At 41.4% G+C, this 27,081-nt stretch overlaps 1 protein-coding gene across 1 annotated transcript in view; it reads right to left on the reverse strand.

Annotated features, from left to right (window-relative positions):
- The window catches only part of LOC121291459 (mannosyl-oligosaccharide 1,2-alpha-mannosidase IA-like), a 145,403-nt gene that overhangs the window by 27,146 nt on the left and 91,176 nt on the right, over positions 1 to 27,081 (reverse strand). The window contains exons 7-8 of the mRNA XM_041212665.1: positions 17,008 to 17,101; positions 9,273 to 9,388 (exon numbers count right to left, since the gene is read on the reverse strand). Of these exons, the coding sequence (XP_041068599.1) occupies positions 9,273 to 9,388; positions 17,008 to 17,101 (210 nt within the window). The remainder of the gene's footprint in view (positions 1 to 9,272; positions 9,389 to 17,007; positions 17,102 to 27,081) is intronic.

Consider the following 27,081-nt stretch of genomic DNA (forward strand, 5'->3'; position numbering starts at 1 on the left):
TTCCATCACTTACCCACCACCCCCAATCTGTCTCAAATTTTTTGGTGGGCTCGAGAAGTGGCAGGCAGCCCGTCCACCCTTGGGCCTATTGAGGCCCTTAAGTAGCCAATTAATCCTACCCTCGCCAGTAATGCTGGGGGAGGCTCACACTATGCGGGCTGCTGTTGGATCGGTGGGGGGGGTGGGTGTGTGTGTGTGGTGGTGGTGGTGGGTAGGGCAGGAAGCCTCCTTTGTGGATCCCCCAGACCCATCTGAAGCACCCCCACCTTCCCAAGTTCATCCTCCATTTAACCGATCCCAGAACCTCTTGAATCCTACTCTCCACCGCCCCCCTTGCTCAGACTCCTGACCCTGGACTCACCTGGGCTCCTTGGGGTGGAGCTGCCCATTGTCCAAGCAGTGGCCACCACTCCTGTCTGGCACTGCTGCATATATAGAGCAGTGGGACATCCAATTGTCTAGCAGCTCTCTAATTGGGACTTCCTACCGAGATAAGGGCAGGAGTCTCGCCTTAAAGCAATTAATGCTATTCCCAGTGCTGTGGGCCAGCCACTGGGATCATGGGCTCCCCCCTGACATTTTAGCTGGGGGATGGGGGCGGGGACCATGGTCCCCTGTAAAATCCAGCCCATCCTGCTGAGAGGAAAGATTAAGACAGATTATCTTCATTTTAGATTCCTTGTAATTAAAGATTAAAATAAGGTCTAGATGTGATGAGTGTGCCACCCATCTCAGATGACACTTATTATTTTTGAATTACCAGGAAGCATGGGGAGCCTATTGTTTCCCCATTGTTTTTGCCATGGCAACACCGTGGCTAGTCGACTTGGAGACCAATCGGCACCCCCTTTCTCCTGTGATATAACCTGTTGTGATAGTTTGAAATTTGGCATTCTTGAGTTTGTCCTGATGAGTGCAACATGAAAGACTTTGGCAACTTGTCTCTCTTTTTAGCTATATTCATATTTAATACTGATAAATTCACATTACAGATGTAGGTAGGGCTAATGTCAAACATGTGTACACCATTTAGTCTGTTGAGTGGGAAAAAGACCTGGGTGTTACAATGCCTGAGTTTCTAGCGGATAAGTGCTCAGAGGCTTTAACAAAAGCAAATAGACTATTAAAATGTATTGCTAGGGAGGTCCAATATAAACCAAAAGGCAACATATGGTGCTAAATAGGTTGGCATCACTCAGTTAGTAAGTAACCCAGTATAGATGGGATGCATCCTAGGTTGCTGAGGGAAGCAAGGGTGGAGATAGCTGAAGCTTTGACCATAATGTTTCAATTTTCTTTGGATATGGACATGTTGTCAGAGGATTGAAGCTCTGAAAATATTACAGCTTATTCAAAAAAGGGAGAGCTGTAGCACAAAGCATTACCATGGATCGCAGTCTGAACAGAAAGGATAATAAAAAGAGCGGGAAGATACACATTTGGTGACAGTGAGACTCTGGTAATTAGGCCAGGTGGATATTTAGTTTTAATGGTCTGAACTGGAGGTAAGTACTGTGAGCTGGAGGCAGTTGCAACTTAAGTATGGCTCAAAAGGTGTATAAAAGTAGGAGGTTATTATAGAGCATATAAATGCAGCAGTATATAATCATGGTTGTAAAATGAATGGAGATCGTAAAGAGGGGGAAGCTGAGAATTTGGAGAGAGTTCTCTGGTGAGTAGGTCAAATGGAAATTTAATTTTAACATTTAGAACTTTAAAAACTGAAAGTTAGCTAATGGTTAGTAGGTAATAGTGCTAGTCAGGTTAGCAGTTAACCGTATCAGCTAGCCGTATCAGCTGTAACTGATTCCCTGAATACAAGTAATCACAATGAGCTGTAAGTTGACTGGACAGTTGTAAACTGGGTGTGTCTCAAACTGTATAAAAGTAGGTTTCTGCTAGAGTACAAACAGAGCTGTAGCACAGACTGTAACCAGAGATTGCAGAGAAAGAAGAAGCCTGAGATGAGGCTAAATTACTTCACTCAAAAGGCTGTGAATCTTTGGAATTCTCTACCCCTGAGGACTGTGGATGCTCCATCATTGAATATATTTAAGGCTGAGTCAGACAGATTTTTGGTCTCTTGGGGAATCAAGGGCTATGGGGAGTGAGCGGGAAAGTGGAGTTGAAGCCCAAGAGCAGCCATGGTTGTATTGAATGGCAGAGCAGGCTTGATGAGCCATATGGCCTTCTCCGGTTCCTATTTCTTGTGAGAGGTTTCTTTTGTCTTTAACAGTCAAGTCAAAGCTATACAGCAGGTTAGTGAGCTGGATAAAATTAAGCAGATTGTGTTAGGAAGGGATTAAAGAATTAAATAATATTAAGAGCTTTAATGTCTAAGGTTACATCAGGGAGAAAATAGTAAAAAGTTTTAAAGGTGCTGTTACTGGATACAGAAAGCATTTGTAGCAAGAGATGAACTAACAGCACAAATAGAGATAAATAGGTTTGACCCTGTAGCTATTACTGAGATGTGGTTGCAGGATGACCAAGGTTGAAAATTAAATACTCTTCTGATAGCTCATTCATGTGAAATGTTAACTGTTTCTCTCTCAACAGATGTTTCCTGAGCTGCATATTTCTGGCATTTTCTGTTTTTATTCCAAGATACATGAATTTCAAAAAAGACAGGCAAAATGAAAAAGGAGGTAGAGTAGTCCTGATAAAGGATATGGAAAAGCAGTAGTCAGAAAGGATCTAAACTCAGAAAATCAGGATACAGAGTATGGATGAAACTGAGAAATAACAATGGGCAGAAAACACTGGTAGGAAGAGTTTTTAGCCTCCTAAAGTTAATCATAGCGCTGGACACAGTATGCAGCAGGAAACAAAGGTAATGCAATAATCTAGGAGGACTTTAATCTTCATGTGAACTGGACAAACCAAATTGGCAAAAGTAGCTTGGAAGTTCACGGAAAGAACTTGAGGGAGTTTCCTGAAATAATATGTTAAGTAACCAGCATGAGAACTGGCTATTTTAGATCTAGATTTGTGTAAGAAAAAGGGTTAATTAATAATCTTGTAGCAAAGTACCCTCCTGGGAAGAGTGATCATAAGGTAATAGCATTTCACATTATGGTTGAATGTGATGTAGTTAAATCCAAAACTAGAATCCTAAATTTAGACAAAACAATTATTTTGAAATTCCTCCATGGTCTCGCCCCTCTATCTCTATAACCTCATTTGGCCCTATAACCTGCTGATATCTGTGAGCTTACAATTCTGGCCTGTTGAGCATCTCTGATTTTAAGTGCTTCACCATTGGTGGCCATGCCTTCAGCTGCCAAGGACCTAAGCTCTGAAATTCCCTTCCTTAAACCTCTTTGCCTCTTTTTAAAACACTCCTTTAAAACCTACTGCTTTGAACAAGTGTTTGGTCATCTGCCCTAATGTTTATTTATCAAATTGTTTGCTAACGCCTCTTGAAATGCCTTGGGAAGTTCAACCATGTTTAAGGTGCTGGAAGATTGAACATTGTTGCTGCTGAGGTACATTGGAAATTTGTGAGGATGACATAATGAGGCAAAGGAAATATAGGGCAGTTAAGCGATTTGGGGATGGAGCGGGGGGGGGGGGGGGGGGGGGGGGGGGGGGGGGAGTGGAGAGGAAGGTAGCAGATGGAGTATAATGTGGGGAGGTGTGAAATTATCCACTTTGGTCAGAGGAATGGTAAAGCAACATTTTTTTTAAAAGGTAAGAGACTTAATATTGGTATTCAGACTGATTTGGGGGTCTTTGTACATACATCTCAAAGGCATGGTAAACCTTTACAAATGACTAGTTAAGCTCAGCTGCAACACTGTGTACAATTCTGGGCACCAATTTTTAAGAAGGGTGTCAAGGCTTTGGAAAGGCCTAAGAAGGTTTAAGAGGATGATTATCAGGAATGGAAGACTTTACCTATGTTGCAATCCTGACACTGTTCTCTTTGGAACAAAGAGAACTAATAGATACATTCAAAATTGAGCATTTTTTATTCTTTCATGGGATGTGAGCATTGCTGACAAGGCCTGCATTTGTTGCTCATCCTGCATATCCCTTAAGAAATTGGTGGCAAGTTGTTGAATTGAACCGCTACAGTCCATGTGTTGCAGGTATACTCACAGTGCTGTTGCGAAGGAAGTTCCAGGATATTGACCCAGCAGCAGTGAAAGAACAGCAATATAGTTCCAAGTCAGAGTGCTGTGTGGCTTAGAGGGCAACTTGGAGGTGACGGTGTTCTCATGTGTCTGCTGCCCCTGTCCTTCTAGGTGGTACAGGTGATAGGTTTGGAAGGTGCTTGGTGAGTTGCTGCAGTGCATCTTGTATATGGCACATACTGCTGCTACTGTGCATTGGTGGCGGAAGGAGTGAATGTTTAAGGTGGTGGATGGGGTCACAATCAAGTGGGCTACTTTGTCCTGGATGGTGTTGAGCTTTTAAGTGTTGTTGGAGCTGGACTCATCCAAGCAAGTGGAGAATATTCCAACACAGTCCTGACTCATGCTCTGGAGTGGACAGGCTTTGGAGAGTCAGGGGTGAGTTACTTACTGCAGATTTCTCAGCATTTGGCTCGCTCTTGTAGCCACAGTATTTGTATGGCTGATGCAGTTACGTTTCTGGTCAACGGTAACTCCTAGGAGTGAGAGAGTTGGTTAGATTCTTCTCTCTTGTTTGAGATGGTCATTGTCTGGCATTCAAGCGTTCATGTCACACTTCAGCCCAAGCCTGAATGTTGTCCAGGTCTTGCTGCTTATGGACACAGACTGCTTCAGTATCTGAGTCGTGAATGGTACAGAACACTGTGCAAACTCATTCTCTTCCCACAAGGTTTAAAATAACTAAGGGAGGGTTTAAACTAACTCAGCTGGGGTGTGGGAACCAGGAGAGAATATTAGAAAGTAATACCAGAGTGCATGGAATGCTGGGAGAGGCAGATAACACTAAAATAGGGAATAGTAAGTTAATAGATGGAGTTGGAGTAAGGGAGCAAGTAATGAAGTCTAACTCAGGGTTACTCTGCATGTACATGAATTGGGAAGTTATGGGCACAGATTGCCTTGTGGGATTATGATGTGGCGATAACAAAGACCGGGCTTAAGGAAGGACAGATTTGGGTATTAAATATTCCTGGTTACAAGGCGTTCAGAAAAGATAGAAAGGGGAAAAACGGAGGGGTGACATTTTTGCTTAAGAAGAGTATTGCAGAACTGTAGAAAGCGGATGTGTCAGAGGATTCAAGGACAGAATCGATTTGGCTAGAGCTGAGGAATAAGAAGGGTGCAATTACATTGCCTGGTGTAATATACAGACCACCAGCTAGTGGGAAGGATATAGGTAGTGGGAAGGATATAGAGGAACAAATTTGCAAGGAAACACAGAAAGGTGTAAACATCATAGAGTAGTTATAATGGAGGACTTTAATTGCTTATATATAGACTGGAATAGTGGTAGTGTAAAGGGCAGTGAGGGACAAGTGTTCTTTGATTGTGTTCAGAAGAATTTCCTACAGCAGTTTGTGTCCAGTTCAATAAGTAAGGAGGCCTCCTGCTAGACCTGGCTCTTGGGGATGAGGTAGGCCATGTGGATCAATTGACAGTGGGGGTAACATTTAGGGGGCAGTGATCATTACATCATAAGGTTTAGGATGATGGTGGAAAATGACATTGGTCAATCCAGAGTAAGAATAATCAACTGGCAGAGAGCGCACTTCAATGGGGCAAGAATGGAGCTGGGCCAGATAGACTGGAGCCAAATGTTGGCGGGAACAGTAGCTGAACAATGGGCTACCTTCAAAGAGGAGATAGTTTGGGTACAGTCAAAGTATGTTCCCTCAAAAGAGAAGGGTAGGACAAACAAATCCAGAGCTCCCTGGATGACAAAGGTGATAGAAATTAAGTTAAAGAAGAAAATATGTGCTTACGACAGATGTTAGGTTGCAAATACAATTGAGAGCCAAGCTGAATACAGAAGGTTCGGAAGGGATGTGAAAAAGCAAATATGAGAAGCAAAGAGGGATTATGAAAAAGACTGGCAGCTAGCATAAAAGGAAATCCCAAAGTACTCTTTAGGCACATCAATAGTAAAGAGGAGTAGGGCCGATTAGAGACCAAAGAGGGAATTTACACAGAGAAAAGAGGCACGGCTGAGGTGTTAAATGAGTACTTTGCATCTGTCTACCTACGAGGCAGATGCTGCCCAGGCCATGGTGACAGTGGAGGAAACTCAGTCGCTAGAAGGGTTTAAAATTGATGAGAAGGTATTGGATAAGCTGTCGGTACTTAAAGTTGATAAGGCACCGTACCTGATGAGACACATCCAAGAATATTGAAGGAAGTGAGAGTGGAAACTGCAAGGACACTGGCAATAATCTTTCATTGTTCCATGGATTTGGGGGAGGCGCCAGAGGACTGGAGAATTGCAAACATTACGCCCTTGTTCAAAAAAGCTTCTAAAGATCTGCCCTGCAATTACAGATCAGTCAGTTTAATTTCGGTGGTGGGGAAACTTCTAGAAAAATTATTTGGGATAGAATTAATAGTCACATGGAAAAATGTGGATTGATTCAGACGACTCAGCATAGATTTGTTAAAGGAAAATCATGTCTAATTAACTTGGAGTTTTTTGAAGAGCTAACAAAAATGGTTGATGAGGGCAAGGCCATTGATGTGGTGTATATGGACTTCCAAAAACATTCAATATAGTGCCATATAACAGACTTGAGGAAAGTTATAGGTCGTGGAATAAAAGGGACAGTAGCAATGTGGACACAAAATTGGCTGAGGGATAGGAAACGGTAATAGTTAATGGATATTTTTTGGGCTGGAAGGAGGTTTGTAGTGGAGTTCCCCAGGGATCGGTACTGGGATCCTTGCTTTTCCTGATGCATATAAATGATCTAGATCTTGGTGTGCAGGGGACAATTTCAAAGTTTGCGGAGTTCACAAAACTTGGGAGAATTGTAAACTTGAGGACAACGGTGCAGAACTTCAAAAGGACATTGACACATTGTTGGGTTGGCAGATAGGTGCAGATGAAGTTCATTGAGGAGAAGTATGAGGTGATACACTTTGGTACAAAGAACATGGGGAGACAGTATAAAATGAAGGATACTATTCTAAAGGATATGCAGGAGCAGAGAGACCTGGATGTATATGTACATAAGTGACTAAAGATGGCAGGACCTGTAGAGAGAGCTGTTTCTAAAGCATACAGTATTCTAGGCTTCATTAATAGCAGCATAGAGTACAAGAGCAGGGAGGTTTATTAACTTATATAAGACACTGGTTAGACCTTAGCTGGAGTATTGTGTACAGTTCTAGGCACCACACTATAGGAAGGATGTGAAAGCACTGAAGAGAATGCGGAAGAGGTTTACGAGAATGGTTCCAGGGATGAGACACTTCAGCTATGAAGAAAGACTGCAGAAGTTGAGACTGTTTTCCTTGGAAAGGAGAAGGCTGAGAGCAGACTTGATAGAAGTTTTCAAAATCAAGAGGGGTTTGGATAGAGTAGATAGGGAGAAACTGTTCCCACTCTTAAACGGATCGAGAACCTGAGGGCACAGTTTTAAAGTGTTTTACAAAAGAAGCAAATGTGGGGTGAGAAAAACCTTTTCACACAGTGAGTGGTTAGGGTTTGGAATGCACTGCCTGGATGTGTGGTGGAGGCAGGTTCATTTGAGGCATTCAAGAGGGCATTGGATGATGATTTAAATAGAAATTGGCACTAAGTTAAAATGCTCAGAGAGCCAGTGCAGAAAAAGATGGGCCAAATGGCCTCCTTCTACACGGTAACAATTCTGTGATTCTGTGAAGGTTTTTTTTCTGAGCCTGCAAGAAGAGCACTTGTCAGCCAGTGGGATCCTTCTTTACATATGTAGATTAAGTTCTGATGACATCAGGCACTATTGCTATTTTTATTGTTGTGGTCACTTTGACAAACGGACCACAGGAGTCACAGGTACAGGTCACGATCATTTATTCGAGCAATTGCAATGCAGCTTGAAAATGCTAAATTACAAGTGTTCAGTATATTTATACATTATTGGTTACGTACAAGAACAGTTTCCAGATTCCAATCTCGTCAACATATAGTATTAATCAGACATCTCTGGTAACAAGTACATGCACCGTATGTCCCTATTTGTTTTCACCCAGGCAGAGACCTTCCCACCTACCTAAACTAGGACCATCTGTTCTTCCTCTCTCTGTTGAAGAGCACACTTAATCTTAGATGTTATTGCCATCCTCTGACTCCAGTCCAGCTCCCAAGGCCTTTCTGTTGTTTGCAGACCCTAAGGCTGTGCAAGGTTCATCTGGTAACCTTTAACTGCCAATGTGCTTGGTAGCATCGGCTGCTTGGAAATTTTAAGTAATTCATTCCCTTTCAATAAGTTCTTACTATACCCCTACATTCTCCCCCATAACATTATCATGGACCTGAATGGGGAAGCCATTGTGGTTTCCCTACCAGGTCAAACTACTGGGGAGAGGAGTTGGAGTTAGAAGAGTCTCATTGTTTTCAGTGATTGTAATTTCATCCTCAGTTCTAGTGTAAGATTCCCAGTTGTCTCCATGACTAATGCCTCATCTTTCATGTCATTTTAGTAAATCTCTTATACCCACTCCATGGCCTTCCCAAACTTCAAAGTAGGGTACCCAAGAATATTGTCTATTTTAACAGTCAATGATTTGTGTAGTAAAAACAAAATGCTGCAAAAACTCAGGAGGTCTGGCAGCATCTGTGGAGAGAGAAAGAGAGTTAATGTTTAGAGTCAGTATGACTCGTCTTCATTCGTGTAGGTTTGGCATTACCACCTCTTTTTGCTTGAAGCCGGACTTATAAAAACCATGGTCTGGAAGCATTAGGAACTAACTCTGCTCTTAGTCTCCCTCAAATCAAACTGCTGCAATCGACTTCAGAGTAGGAGGTTTTCGGGGGGGGGGGGGGTGCATGTGGGGCAAATAAATAGCCTTACGAGCACCATTGCCACAGCCTCACCCACAGCGCTTAAAGCAATGTTCAGGCCATATTGCTTTATCTTCATTCAACAATATTTAACTTTTTCAGTTTCACTCCATTTGTCTCTTAATAATAATAGTGCTGCCTTTTTTAGCCCAGGGAAGCCTTCCATAATTTAAGGAATCAACTGGTGATGGGAAAAGGAAATATCCATGTTGAAGTAATTACATGAACTAACTGCCCTTGTCCAGCTTCAAATTGTCATCATTTTAAGACAAAACATGGTTGAGATCTACTGCAATATTTTAAACACTTGTGGATTTTTGTACCTGTAAAGCCTCATAATACATAGTTTTGGCTTCCTCATCAGTCTTGTCAGACATAAGCCAGGCTTTGATCAAATATTCATAGAAACTGTCCCCAAGCCCACCAATGGAGACATGATCTAGAAAACAAAGAGCAAAAGAGTTAGTTATTTATCAGGTGTTGGGATCTTACCTCATTCTCACTATTATACGCTAAAGAATCAAACAAATAAGGAAGTAGGTACCTACCTTTTGGTGTCATGTCTATAGTACCAATAAAATAAAACTATTAATTCCAAGAAACCAGTTTCTTGTTATGACATCTTCCCATACAATAAACTGAAATATTGCAACCCCAGCACTATCTTCAGTTCTTTTATCCACAGAACAATTGAAAATTAACTTTACATTCTCATTTTCTTCAAGAGAAACCAGGAACAAGTAGGTCACTGGAGTAGTGTTTTAAAGAACTCTCTGGCCATTTATCAATAACTCCCAACTTGAATGTCCAAACAGGTTTCCACCAACACCAAAATGGCCCTAACCAAATCACATTCTATGTATCTGCGACCATAGTGCATCATCCATAGGGGGAGGGCACGGTGATATTGTCACTGGTTTAGTAATCCAGAGATCCGGGGTAATGCTCTGGGGATCTGGGTTCGAATCCCACCTTGATAGATGGTAAAGTTCGAATTCAATAATAAAAAAAGCTGGAATTAAAAGCGTAATGATGACCATGAAACCATTGTCGACTGTCGTAAAAATACATCTGGTTCACTGACATCCTTTAGGGAAGGAAATCTGCCGTTCTTACCTGATCTGGCCTACATGTAACTCCGGACCCACAGTAATGTGGTTAACTCTTAAATGGCTTTACAAGCCACTCAGTTCTCAAGGGCAATGAGGGATAGGCAATAAATGCTGGCCTAGCCAGCGATGCCCCCATTTAATGAATGAAAAAACATCCTCCACCGTCTACAGCTTTTGACATAGTGGTCCACACCATGCTTTTCCACTTATTAGTGGGACTTCACTTGCTTGATTCAACTTTTAGATATCTATTGTAGTCAGAACATTTTCAGCAACAGCTTCGTTTTCACCACATCTACTGTTATCTCTGGAGTTCCCAAGGATCTATCCTTGGTCCCTCTTTTTTTTAAAATCATCTGCAGACAAATCGGCTTCCACGTTCTCAGTGCAATGAAAATTCATGACAAACAAAAGCCTGATACTAAATCAGCTCTAACACATTTGAAGGAAAAGTGCTCTTAAAACACCATACAGCAAAGGATAGTTCACCATAGCAACAAAAATAAGCCCAGCTAGGAGGTCACTGAACATTTGCCTATAATCTTGAGTTCTCTGCCCAAAGACAAGTCTGATCCACAACATCGTAATCTCCACCGCAGGTAGGGCAAGGAGGCAGGTCCCAAATAAACCCCAGCTGGAACAGGGATCAAATGCTGTGCTGTTGGCACCAATCTAACCCATGCCAGCTGTCCAGCCCACTGAGCCAACCATCTTCCCAAGGAGTCAGAGTGGCTTCGAGGGGAACTTCCAGGTGGTGATGTTCTCATGTGTCTGCTGCCCTTGTCCTTCCAGACGATAGTGGTCATGGGTTTGGAAGGTGCTGTCTAAGGAGCCTTGATGAATTCCTGCAGTGCATCTCGTAGATGGTACACACTGCTGCTCCTGTGTGTTGGCAGCGGAGGGAGCGAATATTTGTGGCGCAAGGGGTGCCAATCAAGGGGGCTGCTTTGTCCTGGATGGTGTCAAGCTTCTTGAGTGTCGTGGGAGCTGCACTCATCCAGGCAAGTGGAAAGTATTCTATCAGACCCCTGACTTGTGCCTTGTAAATGTTGGACAGGCTTTGGGGAGTCAGGAGGTGAGTTATTCACTGCAGAATTCCTAGCCTCTGACTGTTTTTGTAGCCACAGTATTTACATGGCTAGTCCAGTTCAGTTTCTGGTCGATGATAACCCCAGGATGTTGACAGTGGGGGATTCAGCGATGATAATACCACTGAATGTCAAGGGGCAATGGTTAGATTCTCTCTTGTTGGAGATGGTTATTGCCTGGCACTTATCTGGTGTGTATGTTACTTGCCACTTGTCAGCCTAAGCCTGGAAATTGTCCAGGTCTTGCTTCATTTGGTAAAATGACATATGTGACATATGAACAAGAAGCAGGAGTAGGCCACCTGGTCCTTCGAGCCTGCTCTGCCATTTAGTAAGATCTAATGACTGATCTGATAGTAACCTCAAATCTGCATCCCACCTACCCCCGATAACCTGTCACCCCCTTGCTTATCTAGAATCTATCCACCTCTGCCTTAAAAATATTCAAAGACTCTGCTTCCACTGCCTTTTCACGAAGAGAGTTCTAAAGATTCACAACCCTCACAAAAAAATTTCACCTCATCTGTCTTAAATGGACGACCCCTTATTTTTAAATAGTGGCCCCTAGTTCTAGATTCTCCACCCATTCCAGGTATTAGTCTGGTAAACCTTCTCTAAACTGCTTCCAATGCATCTACATCCTTCCTTAAATGACATGGGCAATACAGATGTGTCTTACTGGTGCTCTGTATAACTGAAGTATAACCTCCCTATTTTAGTATTCAATTCCCTTCATAAGTGATAACATTTTGTCAGCTTTCCTAATTACTTGCTGTACCTGCATTCTAGCCTTTTGCGATTCATGCATTAAGGCACCCAGATCTCTCTGCATCTTAGAGCTCTGCAATCCCTCACCAGTTAGATAACATGCTTCTTTTATTCTTCCTGTCAAAATGGACAATTTTACATTTTCCCACATTATACTCCATTTGCCAGATCTTTGCCCACTCACTTAACCTATCCACATCTTTTTTGTAGCCTCGTTATGTCCTCTTCACAAATTACTTTCCTACCTATCTTTTATGTCATCAGCAAATTTCGCAACCATCCTATCCATCCCTTCATCCAAGTCATTTATATAAATTGTAAACAGTTGAGGTCTCAACACTGATCCCTGCGGCACACCACTCGTTACATCTTGCCAACCTGAAAAAGATCCATTTATGCCTATCAACTGCTTCCTGTTAGCCAGCCAATCTTGCATCCATGCCAACATGTTACCCCTTTACCATCAGCTTTTATTTTACGCAATAATCTTTGAAGTAGCATTTTATCAAAAGCCTCCTGGATATCTAAAGACAGTACATCCACCAGTTCCCTTTAATCCACAACACATGTTACTCCTTCAAAGAACTCCAAAAAGTTAAACATGATTTCTCTTTCACAAAACTATGTTGACTCTGCCTGATTACCTTGAACTTATCCAAGCGCCCCAATATTGCCTTTTAATAATAGATTCTAACATTTTCCCTATGGCAGATGTTAAGCTAACTGGTCAGTAGTTTCCCGCTTTCTGCCTCCCTCCCTTTTTGAATAATGGAGTTACATTTGCTGACTTCCAAACTAACGGGACCTCCTCCAAATCTAGGGAGTTTTGGAAGATTAAAACCAATGCATCAACTATCTCACTAGCCACTTCTTTTAAGACCCTAGGATGAAGTCCACCAGGATCCAGGCACTTGTCAGACCGCAACTTCCAACAATTTACCCAGTAGCACTTTTCTGGTGAATGTAATTTTCTCCACGTTCCTCCCTCCCTTCCATTTCCTAATTTATAGCTGCTTCTGAGATGTTATTTGTATCCTCTATAGTGAAGACTGATGCAAAATACCTGGTCAATTCACCTGCCATTCCTTTGTTTTCCATTATCAATTCTCCAGATTCACTCTTCTATAGGACCAACGCTAACTTTGCTAACTTGTTTCTTTTTTAAATATTTATAGAAACTCTTACCAAGTGTTTTTATGGTTCGGGCTAATTTTTCTCTCCTTTTAGCCATCCTTTGCTCTTCCTTATATTCTGCCCAATTTTCTGGCCTTCCACCCATCTTTGCACAATTATGTTCTTTTTCTTTAAGTTTGATACTATCTTTAACATTTCTAGTTAACCACAGACGGTGTGTCCATCTCTTGGACTTTTTCTTACTGGTTGGAATGTATCTATTCTGTGTATTCTAAAATATTCCCTTAAATGTTTGCCACTGCATCTCTATTGGCCTATCCCTTAACCTAATTTGCCAATTCACTTTAGCCAGCTCTGCTTCCATACCCTCATAATTGCCCTCCACAGAATCACAGTTCAGAAGGGGCCCTTTGACCCATCGAGTCTGCACCGACACGTGAGAAACACCTGACCTACCTACCTAATCCCATTTATCAGCACTTGGCCCATAGCCTTGAATGTTATGACATGCCAAGTACTCATCCAGGTACTTTTTAAAGGATGTAAGGCAACCCACCTGCACCATCCTCCCAGGCAGCACATTCCAGACCGTCACCACCTTCTGGGTAAAAAAAGTTTTTCCTCGCATCCCCCTAAACCTCCTGTCCCTCACCTTGAACTTGTGTCCTCTCGTGACTGACCTTTCAAATAAGAGGAACAGCTGCTCCCTATTCACCCTGTCCATGCCCCTCATAATCCTGTACATCTCGATTAGGTTGCCCCTCAGTCTTCTCTGCTCCAACAAAAACAACCCAAGTCTATCTAACCTCTCTTCATAACTTAAATGTTTCATACCAGGCAACATCCTGGTGAATCTCCTCTGCACTCCCCTCCAGTGCAATCACATCCTTCCTATGATGTAGTGATGAGAACTGCATACAGTATTCCAGCTGTGGCTCACCAAGGTTTTATACAATTGCAACATGACCTCCCTACTTTTGTAATCTATGCTTCAATTGATAAAGGCAAGTGTCCCATATGCCTTTCTCACCACCCCACTAACATGCCCCTCCGCCTTCAAAGATCTATGGACACACACCAATGTCCCTTTGTTCCTCAGAACTTCCTAGCATCATGCCATTCATTGAATATTTCCTTGTCAAATTACTCCTTCTAAAGTGTATCACCTCACACTTTCCAGGGTTAAAGTCCATCTGCCACTTATCTGCCCATTTGACCATCCCGTCTATATCTTCCTGTAGCCCAAGACATATATTGACCATCCTGCCAATCTTTGTGTCATCCGCAAACTTACTAATCCTACCCCCCACAGTCATCTATGTTGTTTATATAAATGACAAATAATAGGGTACCCAGCACAAATCCCTGTGGTACGCCACTGGACACTGGTTTCCAGTCACTAAAGTATCCTTCTGTCATCACCCTCTGTCTCCTACAACTAAGCCAATTTTGAATTCACTTTATCAAATTACCCTGTATCCCATGTGCATTTGCCTTATTTATAAGTCTCCCATATGGGACCTTGTCAAAAGCTTTGCTGAAATCCATATAAACTGCATCAACTGCACTGCCCTCATCTACACACCTGGTCAAATTTGTTAGGCCCTTATTTAAGTTTAAAAACAGTCTCGAATCCACTCTTCTCTCCCTCAAACTGAATGTAAAATTCAATCATATTATGGACATAGACAGCATCTGAGGAGTTGTGAATGGTGCTGAGTATTGTGCAATCATCAGCGCATATCCCCACTTCTGACCTTATGATGAAAGGAAGGTCAATGATGAAGCAGCTGAAGATGGTTGGGCCTAGGACAATACCCTAAGGAACTCTTGCAGTGATGTCCTGGAACTGAGATGATTGATATCCAACAATCACAACCATCTTCCTTTATGATAGGTCTGACTCCAACTGGGAGTGGATTCTATACAGGCTGAGCATCGTGCAAGCCTAATGTCATCAATTTGAGTTTTGGGCTATTTTAACTGAGCCTACTTTACATATTTCTGGCAGTTCCTCACCTGAAATGGGTGGAAATAGATAGCCAACTGTTGAAGATCAGGTGGCCCAGAAGACACCTCCCAGCACTCAGATAAGTTGCTGGGGCGGTACTGAGAATGATAGAGTCTTGAATATAGGAATGGGGAGAGAAGAGTATCCAGGGCAGCAGAGGCATGGCTTTTTCTTGTGGACTCCAGAGCAGCACCTTTGACCCTACACAAAAAAGTTTAACACTTTCCTTACAGAGCTCTTGTCACCACAGCCCAGGTTTCATTCAGCAGAGTGCCCATGGGGGCTCCCCACATAGTTGGTGGTTAACATGCCACTGGGGTATAAATGATGTCATAGTACCAGTCTGCATTTATTAACAGGCTTCCACCCAAGTCTAGCAAACATTTTGGTTGGGTAATAAAGGACCCAATTAAGCCAGTAACAGGGTGGTAAGTTTTCACAGTTAATATTAACTCGTCTGCTGCCCCATTACCACCGGTCAGATGGGGTTAAAATTGTTTCTAAGTCAGCGTTCAAAATTAGATTAGATAAGTGAAGGGAAAAAGAGGCAAAAAGAATATAGAAAAGGGCAAATAACGTGACTACTTGCTCATGCGCAGGGTTAATGAGAGCGGTTGGGCCAAACTGCCTGGTTACGTTGTCTAACTTCAGTACCGTAAGAGTGTAAAAGACCAATTTTTTAGGCCAAAACTCACGGGGTTGACTTTTACACAGGTAATGTTTTTGAGGTTGACATGCATGCTTCACTTAGGCTGAAGTGAAATTCAAGAAAGACTGTCACAATAGAAACAATACTAAGATATTCATATTAATTATCATTCATAATCAGCTCACTAATTTGAATAAAACACAAATATTTTAAGCTTTACTTACCAGTACTCATTTTCATTAGTATTTACTGTATATATTTACAACGAAATTGAATCATTAACATCTCCAGGATTATACTTTGGTTCTGGAGTTTTTGGGCTCTGATCCCTGAAAAACTAGGTTCAACTTCAACATGAGGTTTATGGAATGAGCACTTTTTTAGGCTGAAAATCATGAGGTTGACTTTTATATGAGTATATACATTATATATTCTGGTGTACAATGTGCAATACTGATTCATAAACCAACAGCGCCTTCAGGTTAAAACTATACTAAACGTTGATAACTTTAGTCAATTTGAATTTGGTTTACAATTAGCAAACAGAGAGAGAGGATGAATTTATCCCGATCCATCTGCGGGAAACCAGGGAAGGTGGCTATTGAAATCACCCAGATGACTACTTATCCATTGTCAAGCTGCCCAAATTCTTTTGTTTTATGTGGTCTTCTGGATGGGCAGCTAAACTCCTCCTCTCCCCTCCACAAAACCAGAGAGGTCCTTGTGTAAATAAACAGTGGGTGCTTGACTGAAATTTTAACTCCACCCTGACCTGCTGTGGCTTTCCTAGCAATTTAAATCAAGTCAGATTTTCCCCGAAGAAAACTGATAAATTTACAAGAGGACCAGAAGCGTTCCCCTGGGACCACATAGGTCTTCCTTGCCCCGGAGCCCAGTTTCTCCCCATGCTGATGGGGAGCAAATGAGTCACTCAATTTTCCATATGCCAGAAGCTGTTTCCAACTCACTTCCCGTCCATTCTGTGCAGAAAGTGCATCCGCAGCATGTTAAGGAGCTCCAGGAGAAAAAAAATAATCCAATCTCATTTCTGGAGTACCAGATGAAATCCCAACTCACCTCTCCCTCAAATACCCAAAACTATCCTGAAATTAAATTCCACACCTATATTTCATCATTATTATATTTCATTCTTTAAATACAGCAATTCTCAGTCAGCTACAATCTCAGCAAAATAGTCTCTATGCAAGAAATGTTGTTGAGTAGTCAACAGATAAAACCTGGAGATTAAATCATGGAAGTGAAAGACAGTGCTGGCGAATTTGTACTGCTACTTACGCTGCCCCCAGTGACCAGTAACAGGGCTCAGATAGTTGGGGTAAAGCCCATGAGGTTTTTCTAGCCGATTCAGAACTTTCCGGATTTTCATCACCTGAAACATACAAATTCAAGTTTAACTACTATGTGTTTCAGAATCCACAAAGTGTTTTTGTTGTATTGATATGGGAACAGTAGCATACTGGTATCATTACTGGAACAGTAATGAGAGGTCTGGACTAATGCTCTGGAGACAAGAATTCAAATCGCATCATGGCAGCTAGGGCAATTTAAATTCAATGAAACATAATGCTAATTTCAGCAATAAGACCATGAAACTACTGAACTGATGTTAACCCATCTTGTTCACCAATTTCTTTTCATGGAAGCAAATCTACTGTTCTTACCTGTCTGGCCTATTTGTGACTCCAGACCTGTAGAAATGTGGCTCACTCTAAACTGCTCTCAAAAATGGCATTGCAAGACACTCCGTTAGATCAAAACCAGTACGGAAAAGTTGAATAACAATAAAGCAGGAGAGTCCACCCGGTATAGACCTAGGCATGAGATATGATAAAGCCTAACTTAGCCCAATAATTTCTACAAAGTCCTGCTCACTAACATCTCCTCTCCCCCATCCCTCGAGCAGGTACTGAGTGCCTGTCAACAAGGGTCACCGCTGCTGCAGCCCCCGCCAGGTTAGGGTTCGCTAGGCAGCCTTCGGGATGCAAGGCAGAGCCATGCAAGTCTCATAAATCTCATCACTAAATTCCAGTGGGCCCAGGGATAATTGGTGTCAAGTGGCTCATTAAGGAACCCAATTAAAATTCTTCCCGTCAACTTAACTGGGGACAATTTTCTGAATACAGATCCGATGCAGGTACTTTTGTCAGATTCTCCTGCTCCCCGTGCCCCACAGGCAGGCTCTACTAAATTCTGTCCATTTAGTCTATGTCACTTTTTAACTTGCTGTTCTCACCTACAAACAGTGTGACCTCTTAACCTTCTCTGTTACAAGAACAGCCCTAACTTTTCCAACCTCGGCTCTTAACTGCAGTCATCCCACCTAACATCCTGGTAAACATCTTATATGCTCTAAGGCTAAAATGTGGTGCGCTGAACTGCCACAATATTCAAGGTGAGGACTAACCAGTAACTTGAAGTTCAAGGGCGATTTCTTTGCGTTTACAATCTATGTCTCTATAAGTAATTTAAATGCTTTTTTAGCCACCTTATCTACTCGCCCTGGCACCTTTTAAGGTTTTATGTAGATGGATATCAAGGTTTCTCTGCTCATCCATATTTTCAAAATCATGCCACATTTCATATATCGTTTTTCCATATTAGTTCTCCCAAAGTGCATCACTTCATACTTCTCCACATTAATCTCCATCTGCTCTGCTTCTGTCCATTTCACCATCCTGCATGTGGCATCCTGAAGTCTTCAATTACACCCACCACTTGTTACTTTGCTAAATTTCAGGTCATCTGCAAACCACTCCCACACTGAAAAACATCCATCCACCACCATCCCCTGTTCCCTGTCACTAAGCCAATTCACATCCATACCACCACTTACCTATTAATTCCATGGACTTCCATCTTCACAAGCTTCCTATGTAGTACTTTGCCAAATGCTTCCTAAAGTCCATATATATCTATTCCATTACCTGATCAAACTTCTTCAACTCATGTAAATGTCCCATTCCCTTTTGAAAGTTGCTATTGAGCCTGCTTTGACCATCCTTTCAGGCAGTGCAATGCAGATCATAACAACATGCAGCATAATAAGATTTCACTTTTTGGTCCTTCTGGCTTTTTTTGCCTATTATCTGGTTTGCTTTGGCTCTTGAATCTCCTGTTATTGGAAACAATTTCTCCCTATCTACTCTCTCAAAATCCCACCCATCCCTGCAACTAGGGGGAGGTATATTGTGTGAATATCTATTTCAGGACATCGAAGAAGTTTGAGTCTGAATCATAATGGCACATTCAGCCCATCAAGTTCATGCCAGCTTTCTGTGGACCAGTCAGTCCCATTCCTCTTCTCTATTCTCATAGTCTTTCACATTTATTCTCCTTATTGCCTTTCCAATTTCCTTTTGAAATCATTGATTGTTTCTGCTTCTACCACCTTCATAGGCAATGAGATCCAGGAAGGGATTGCCAAGGAGATGATGAAGAACCATAATGATGCACAGCCCTCTGGGGCAGAGAATTCCAAAAATTCTGACAAGTATCTGCAATAAAGCAGCAATTTTATGCAGTTCAGTTGATCATGATTTATGTCACAGTCACATTGCCACGAACAATGATCAAAATAGGGAGAAAAAGAAAATCAATGCGCACTGAAATAAAGTCAAAAATGCACAGCAAGTTCACCAAAAAACAAAACAGCAAATAAATCAGGATAAAATTTTTGCAATGTCCCATTAAACATTCAGAAGATTAGCAGAAATGGTGCAAACAGCTATTTCCACCATTTCTCCAGGATCTGCTGTTATGCCTTGAAATTGAGATCATTTGAAACTCCTTTTACTCATTTATTTTAACCAATGAATTACTGCTAGAAAATAAATTTTGCACAATTACCCAGGGCAACTGTATACTAATATTGTACTGTCACGGGCAATAAAAGGTAACAATTAAAATTGTCAATGATCAAATATATTTGTATGTGGATGTGTCTAATTTACTACCCTTGATTGATTGAGTCAATTTAAGTACACCACAGCAAGTTTTTATGTATTATAAATGAAGGTGGTTACTTTATTTCTCTCTCACGTTTGCCCTGAAAGTTAAATGATAGCTTGATTTCTCACTCACACAACTCACCCACATTATCACACACACAAACTAGGTACAGTCAAGGTTAAACAGTAATTATAAAAATTGAATTTCATTGCAAGCCCAAGGTTTCTTGGTTGAGTTGATGTTCTGGCTGGAAGTGAAGATCTTGAAAAGCAGGGATTCCTCCATGGCTGTGAAGGCTCTTGTAGTAGATCTGCCAGAGGTTGAGCACTCAGGTGAACTTGATGGGGAAATAGGATAAAGGAGAAAGTCCTTGTTCCTCTTGCAAGGTATTGCAGGCATATACCTAGGCCAACAAAAACAAAAATAGCTGGAAAAACTCAGCAGGTCTGACAGCATCTGTGGAGAGGAATACGATTAACGTTTCGAGTCCGTATGGCTCTTCATCAGAACTAAGGACTATCCTTAGGCCACTTAGCTGGCTGCAGTGGCGACTAGCTCTTAGCAAGACATTCTCTCTCCCCGAGGGAAGTCAGTCTTGAAGTCTCTGAAGATGTTTTTCTCAAATGTCGATTTGAAGTTCTATTAATATCTGTGAGCAGGGAACAAAGATGGCCACTATATTATGTGACCTCACAACAGGGTTGAGTCATGGTCCAAATAAGGTATTGTGGTTATCCCATTAAGCAGTTGGATTCTTCTCCCACCTGTGGGTTCAGTAGCCTTTTGTGTCTGAAAGGCAAATTTGCATTTTGTTTCAGAATGAAAGTGTTCATGGGGTTTCATTTATCTGGTTTGACAAACACTGAGTCAGTATCAGAAAGATGGTCCTCTCTGGAGACAAGATACTGTTTTGTAATCCACAAAAGCTAAATTTCAATCTTGAATGTCACAATATTGTCATGCCAATAAGGCTGTGACAGTATTCTAATTTGAATGCCTTAGGGTTCTACCTACAGTATTTATTGGAAAAGTGAAGTAGATACCATGGCTGTCAAATAACGTAACAAGCTCGTGTTTTCAAATACTTTAGTTTTAAAATGTCAACAGCAGTTCTGATAAAAATGTATTACATCTGTTGTAGAATTAATTACAGTCCTGTGTTTTGTTGTTCAAGCTAGCGAAAGTAAAATGCACCTGATGTGACAATATTCTTCTGACCGCGATTATGAGGAACTATTGTGTAACTTCCTCTTAGAAGCACCTGAACCTGCCCCTTTCACTAAACTTGGGTGTTAAGCATAACAGAGGTGTGTGTCAGGGTCATGAAGGGTCTGGAACTGGATAAACATTCATTTGCTGGGAGGAATATCAAATTCTTTAAAATCTGGAACAATTTAAAGGAAGACTTGGTGGTTGTCAGCTTTGTGTTCTCTGATTTTTTTTGCTTGGATATTCTGCTGGGTAAATTATGCTGGGGCTTTCTGGAAATATTAGAATGCCCCATTAGTTAGATTTGTATCTGCAAGTTTAGGTTTAAAAAATGTTGCCCACAAGTTGCTGTAATAGGAAGCTGATAATGGCATGGTGTAGGCAACAAGGCATCTGGGATCTTGGTAAAAAATAATATAAATAGGGTATCTCCTTAACCAATGAGATTAAGGGATTGAGAAATAAACAAACAGTAAGGAGTTAGAAAGGGGGTGAATTCAATGTCAAACAAGGTGAGAAAAGGAAATAAAGAATTGGAAAATAAGACTGGGTCAAAGGGGAGATGGTAGTCACTGGACTAGTAATCCAGAGGCTCAGGCTAATGTTCTGGGAACACGGGTTCAAATTCCACCATGGCAGCTGGTAGAATTTAAAATTCAATTAATAAAATCTAGATTGAAATCTAGTCTCAGAAATGATTGTTCTGATTGTACTTACACAATGTTTCTAGCTATAGTATTCAAAGGGGATGTGCGTATGCTTTTTAAAAAGATGGCTTGCTGATGCTGGATTATAAATAAGAAATGCAACCCATGGCACAACTTAAGCACTTGAAGACTATATCGCCAATAATAGCTATCAATTTTCTACGATCAGATGAACTATTACAACGCACTCCTGGCCAGCCTCCCATATTCCACCCTCTAAACCTGAGGCCATCCTAAACTCTGCTTCCCATTTCCTAACACGCACCAAATGTCACCCATCACCTTTCTGCTTGACCTACATTGGCTTCCAGTTAAACAACGTGTCGATTTTAAAATGCTCATCCTTGGTTTGAAATCCCTCCAAAGCCTTGCTCCTCCTATCTTTGTAATCTCCTCCAGCCCTAGAAAGAATCTTCGAGATATCTGCACTCTTCTAATTCTGGCCTCATGAGTATTCCCGATTTTAATTGTTCCACAAATGATGGCCATGCCTTCATCTACCTAGGCTTTAAGGTCTGGAATTCCCTTCCAAAATATCTCCATTTCAAATCCTTCCCACTCACTGTGTTAAAAAAGTTTTTCCTTATTCTGCCTCTGGTTCTTTTGTCAATCATCTTAAATGTGCCCTTTTGTTATTAATCCTTTAGCCATTTGAAAAGTTTCTCTTTATATATTCTATTCAAACTCTTCATGATTTTAAACAGCTCTATCAAATCTCTTAATCTTCTCTGTTCTAAGAACAACCACCCCAGCTTCACCATGTAACCGTGGTTGCTCACCCTTGGAACCATTCTAGTAAATCTCTTTAACTGCTCCAAAGCTTTCATTGCTTTCCCAACCTGTTGTGCCAGAACTGAACACCAAACTTGAGCTGAAGCAGCACTTAATGAATTGCTCCATGCTGGGACCCCATATTTCCCAACTATTTAAACAATCTGAATTCAGAAAAGCAATGCCAGTTAGTCAAATTTGCTTCTCTCCTTTAGGACACTTCTCAAAACCTAAAAACTCTTTGAACAAGCTTTTGGTCATCTGCCCTAATATCTCCTTATGTGGCTAGGTGGCATTTTTTGTTTTATAATGCCTCTGTAACAAGTGTTTTGGGATGTTTTATTACATTAACGGTGCCAAATAAATACAAGTTGCTGTTGTCTATCACTATAGCTCCCATGTTATTAAATAACTGAGCAAGACAGTTGGCTTGCAAACATTTGAATTTGACTGTACCGAGAACCTTCGTTACTAGCGTTTTGAAACTCAGACATACCTTTGTGTTCAGTTTGGAGGTCGGAAACACCAAATCCTGACAGTCTTCAGACCTTGAACTTTCTGCGCAGGCTGGGAGCAGGTTGCACATGTGCAGTTCGACATAATTTATGTTCTTCAGGCCCAGAACAGGTCCTGCACACAAAGAGAAAAGAGGGCGCAAAAACCTAGGTCACGTGACCGAGTGCAGCGTGCCATAGCCAGCAAGAATCCCAGTCAGGAGAACTGGGAGAGGTCCCAGGAAGGGGTCAAGGGAGGGGGAGAGAGAGAGGTCCCAGTTAGGGGGCGAAGTTAGGTCTCAGTTAAGTTCAATTATAAGAAAAGGAGAGAAACAGGCTCCAAGTTAGAGAAAGGCTGCGGGGAGCAGACTTTAAGGATAGAGGGCTCGTGAGAAGCCCAGATAATTGAAGAGGGCTGCTAGGGAAAAGGTACCCCTTTGGAGCAGTAGTGTTCTGCTCGGCATGGCCAAAGAGCTGAAACTGTGCTTGGAAATTGATGTCTGAGTCGACAACCGACCCAGATGTTCATAACATTGAGTCAACTAACCTCACTGAAACTTCGTCTCTCTCATGAGGGTTTCCAATCTTTACCTTTGAAGTTCTTGCCTTGGAATTCTCTCCGAAAGTCGCTTTTGGGAATCCAGGGGGAATGGAAGATCAGGAGGAGAGATTGAAACCCTGCGAGGTGGGCCATCATTGACGCCTTCCGATTTGGAGCGACTTTTGGAGAAAATTCCAAGGCAAGATCTTTAAAGGTGAAGATGGAAACCCTCGTGAGAGAGACGAAGCTTTTGAGAGATTGGTGGACTCAATGTTATGAACATCTGGGTGGGTTGTTAAGAAATCCATGGAATCTGCATAGAACTTGGCATTTATTGTGTGGTGTGTTCGATCACAGTTCGCCTGTTAATTGATATGTACTTTATATTAACCCTGACTGTTTAAGAGTATAAGATAGATACTATAAATTGTTTTATCTTTCTAACTTTCTAATCTTTCTATTTTTGTTTGTTCAAAACCCATGGATCCTTGTGGCTTTCTGCATTGAGCAAGTGTCTTGAACCTCAAACTTTGTCCACTTTAAACAAAACGTTATTGGTCCCTAACTGGATCTCACCAACAACCTGGGGATTCTGGCCAAGGATCATAACATTATCCAAAGAATTTATCAGTTTTAGTGTCCAGGACCTCTTGATGAGATGAAGATGCAGCCCTTAGAATCTATCATTGGCATATATCGGAAAAATTAATAAATGGCATATGAACAGTCTTAGGATAAAGACAGCGGTAAACATTGAAATGTTGCAATGTGTCAACATAACAAGCACAAAGTTATGTTTATACAAACACAGCTCTAGTGGCACTGACATGCATCTTGCACAATGGGCAAATAGTTTCCCAAAGCTGCATTCAACAGCCAGCTAGGACAAGAAAAAGGACCGAAAGATTATAGAACAGTACAGTGCAAGAGGCTGCCATTGACCCATCAAATCTGCACTGGCTCTTTCGAAGAGTGATCCAGTTAGTCCCTAGTCCCACTGTTCTGTTCTTTCCCTATATACCTGCAATATTTTCTCCTTAACATATATCCAATTCCCTTTTGAAAACTATTAAATCTGTTTACACTACTCTATCAGACATTGCATTTCAAATCCTTCCCACTCATTGTGTAAAAAAAATGTCCTAATTTTGACTATGGTTCTTTTGCCAATCACCTGAAATCTGCACCCTCTCATATCCTTTAACCATTTGAAACAGATTCTCTTTATTTATTCCATTCAAATTCTTCATGATTTTAAACACTATCAAATCTCCACTTAATCTTCTCTGTTCGAAGAACAACCACCCCAGCTTCTCCATGTAACTGTGATCCTTCACCCTTGGAACCATTCTAGTAAATCTCTTCACCTGCTTCAAAGCTTTCATTGCTTCCCAAATCTGTGGTGCCAGAATTGGACATTATACTCTAGCTGAAGCTGCAAATAATGAATTGCCCCAAGATTGGTGCTGGGGCCCCACATTTCCCAACACATAAAGAATCTGAATTCAGAAAAGCAATGCAGTTGGTCAAATTTGCAGATGACAGCTAATGGTTGGACTAATACCTGATGAGGTGGTCAAAACGACAGAAAAATCCAAGCAAAACCTACAGGTGGGAATAACTACATCAGGTGAAATTAAACAATTAAATATGTACAGGTTGTGCAAAATTTTTTAAATGGGCATGTAGTTTCCTAATAAAAGGTGTTAAACTAGCTTAGAAGGGATGCACAAAAGATCTGAAAGATATAATAAACTCAAAACATACCAGACAGGATTCTGCTCAAGTTATACCAGTTCTCCAAGGTAACCTAAGCAGAATACTGTTAAATATTTTTGTGCTTGTTATATGGCACAGTGAACTGGATGAGACATTAACCTCTCTCAGCTGTGCCTTTCTTTGGGAATACATGTGAAACAATTACTTAAAGGAATGTGACATTCAATTAGAAACCTAGAAAAATGTAGTCATAGGTCAGTGTAAATATTCACCACAAAGCATGGAGCTGCATTGTGTTAATGGCAGAAGAAAAGAGTTGTTGCAAAGAAGTCAAACAGGAATAGCTGCAGAAGGGTCAACAAGTCCTGATGACGCTTCAATAGCATGTTTCTTTTTTCAACCAATTAATTTTCTTTTGAGGCTTTTAGTGTCTTTACTCAAGTTTTTATTGAAAGCTTCAGCCTATCTGCAAGTCTAGGCTTGGAATTTATATTTCTACTTAGAGCTAACAATTTTTCAGGATGCTTCAGCATCAATTAACTGTACTGAAAGAATACTAACTGCTAGCTTCCAGTTTTCTGTTCAGTTGCTTTTTCAAAATTATTTAAAGACAAGAAACTATTTAATAAAACTGCTATTTTGATGTGCAAATTACAGCTTAAAGCAAAAGGGCAAAAAAATGTACATGTTGAATTTTGAAGACAAATAAATTGGAGAAATTCATTTGCCACACAGCGCTACATTGACTTACAGCAATTCATTGGGCAGTCAGTGGTGTGACACCGACAGTGCAGCATTGGCCAGCAAAACTATATGGCTGTTCCTTCATAGTCGCTAGATAAAAATCCCGGAGCTCCCTCCCTAACAGCACTGTGGATGTAGCAACTCTAGAAGGCGACTCACCACCATCTTCTCAAGGACAATTAGGGATGGGAAATAAATGCTGGTCTTGTCAGCAACACCCACATCCAATTAGCAAATGGTACAAGAAGCCTTCCTGATCCCCTCCCCCACTCCATCCATCAGTGCCCTTGCTGTTGCTTGTTAGCTAACCATTCCAAAGTGTTGTAGCCCTAGCCAAGAACATGCAGTCTGAAGCCAGGCTCCCTAGGCCCAGAACCGCTCAACGTTGTCCTCCAAAACCATCTGCAATTTCCTCAATTGAAGATCAGCAGCAATCCACCTACTATGCTGCAGCCACTGGGTAAGTACCTAATAGTAGCACTAAAAAAAAGGTAGATGGAATACAGGCACTAAGGGAATGCACAAGGGTAATTAACTTACTTTTTATGCATTATTTAATGAGTGAATTGATCAATTTGAATTTCCATTTGGTGGTGGTTTTTATTTCTGCATTGAATTGAGGGAGGAACCGATATGATTGTCAGAAAGAGGTTGCGATTGATGGTTAGTGATAAGAGGAAAAGTAGGGTGTGGGGCTGTTGGTCATTATGAAAGTGTCGTTTCAATTACTTATATCGCTCATAAATAATTTAATCACATCGAATCCAGGCAGAAAGGGCTAGTCTATTTTTCAGCCTCCCTTCCTCTTCCTCCATTTCCTCTTGCACTTCCTCTTCCTCCGCTTCTCACCTCATTAAGTGGAGCTAGAACTGTTCCTTCGGCCAGGTTATGCCGCATGCAGCATACTACCACAAATCCTGGTGCCCACTCAGTTGAATATTGCAGAGCTCCTCCATAGTGGTCCAGAAGAGTTACTTGAGGAGGCCGATGGTGTGCTCTATAAGGTAACTTGTGGCAGTATGGCTCTTGTTATAGCCCTGCTACAGATATATGCACATTTTCCTGACTGCAGTCATGAATGAATAACCCTGGTCACCCAGTAAGAAAACAAAAGCAGAAGAAATAGGAGCAAGAGTGGGCCATAAGGCCCTTCAAGCCTGTTTCAAATTTCAATAAGATCATGACTGATTGTTAATGTCACCTTCATTTTCCCATC

This window comes from Carcharodon carcharias, chromosome 19, assembly GCF_017639515.1.
Source record: "Carcharodon carcharias isolate sCarCar2 chromosome 19, sCarCar2.pri, whole genome shotgun sequence".
Lineage (NCBI taxonomy): Eukaryota > Metazoa > Chordata > Chondrichthyes > Lamniformes > Lamnidae > Carcharodon > Carcharodon carcharias.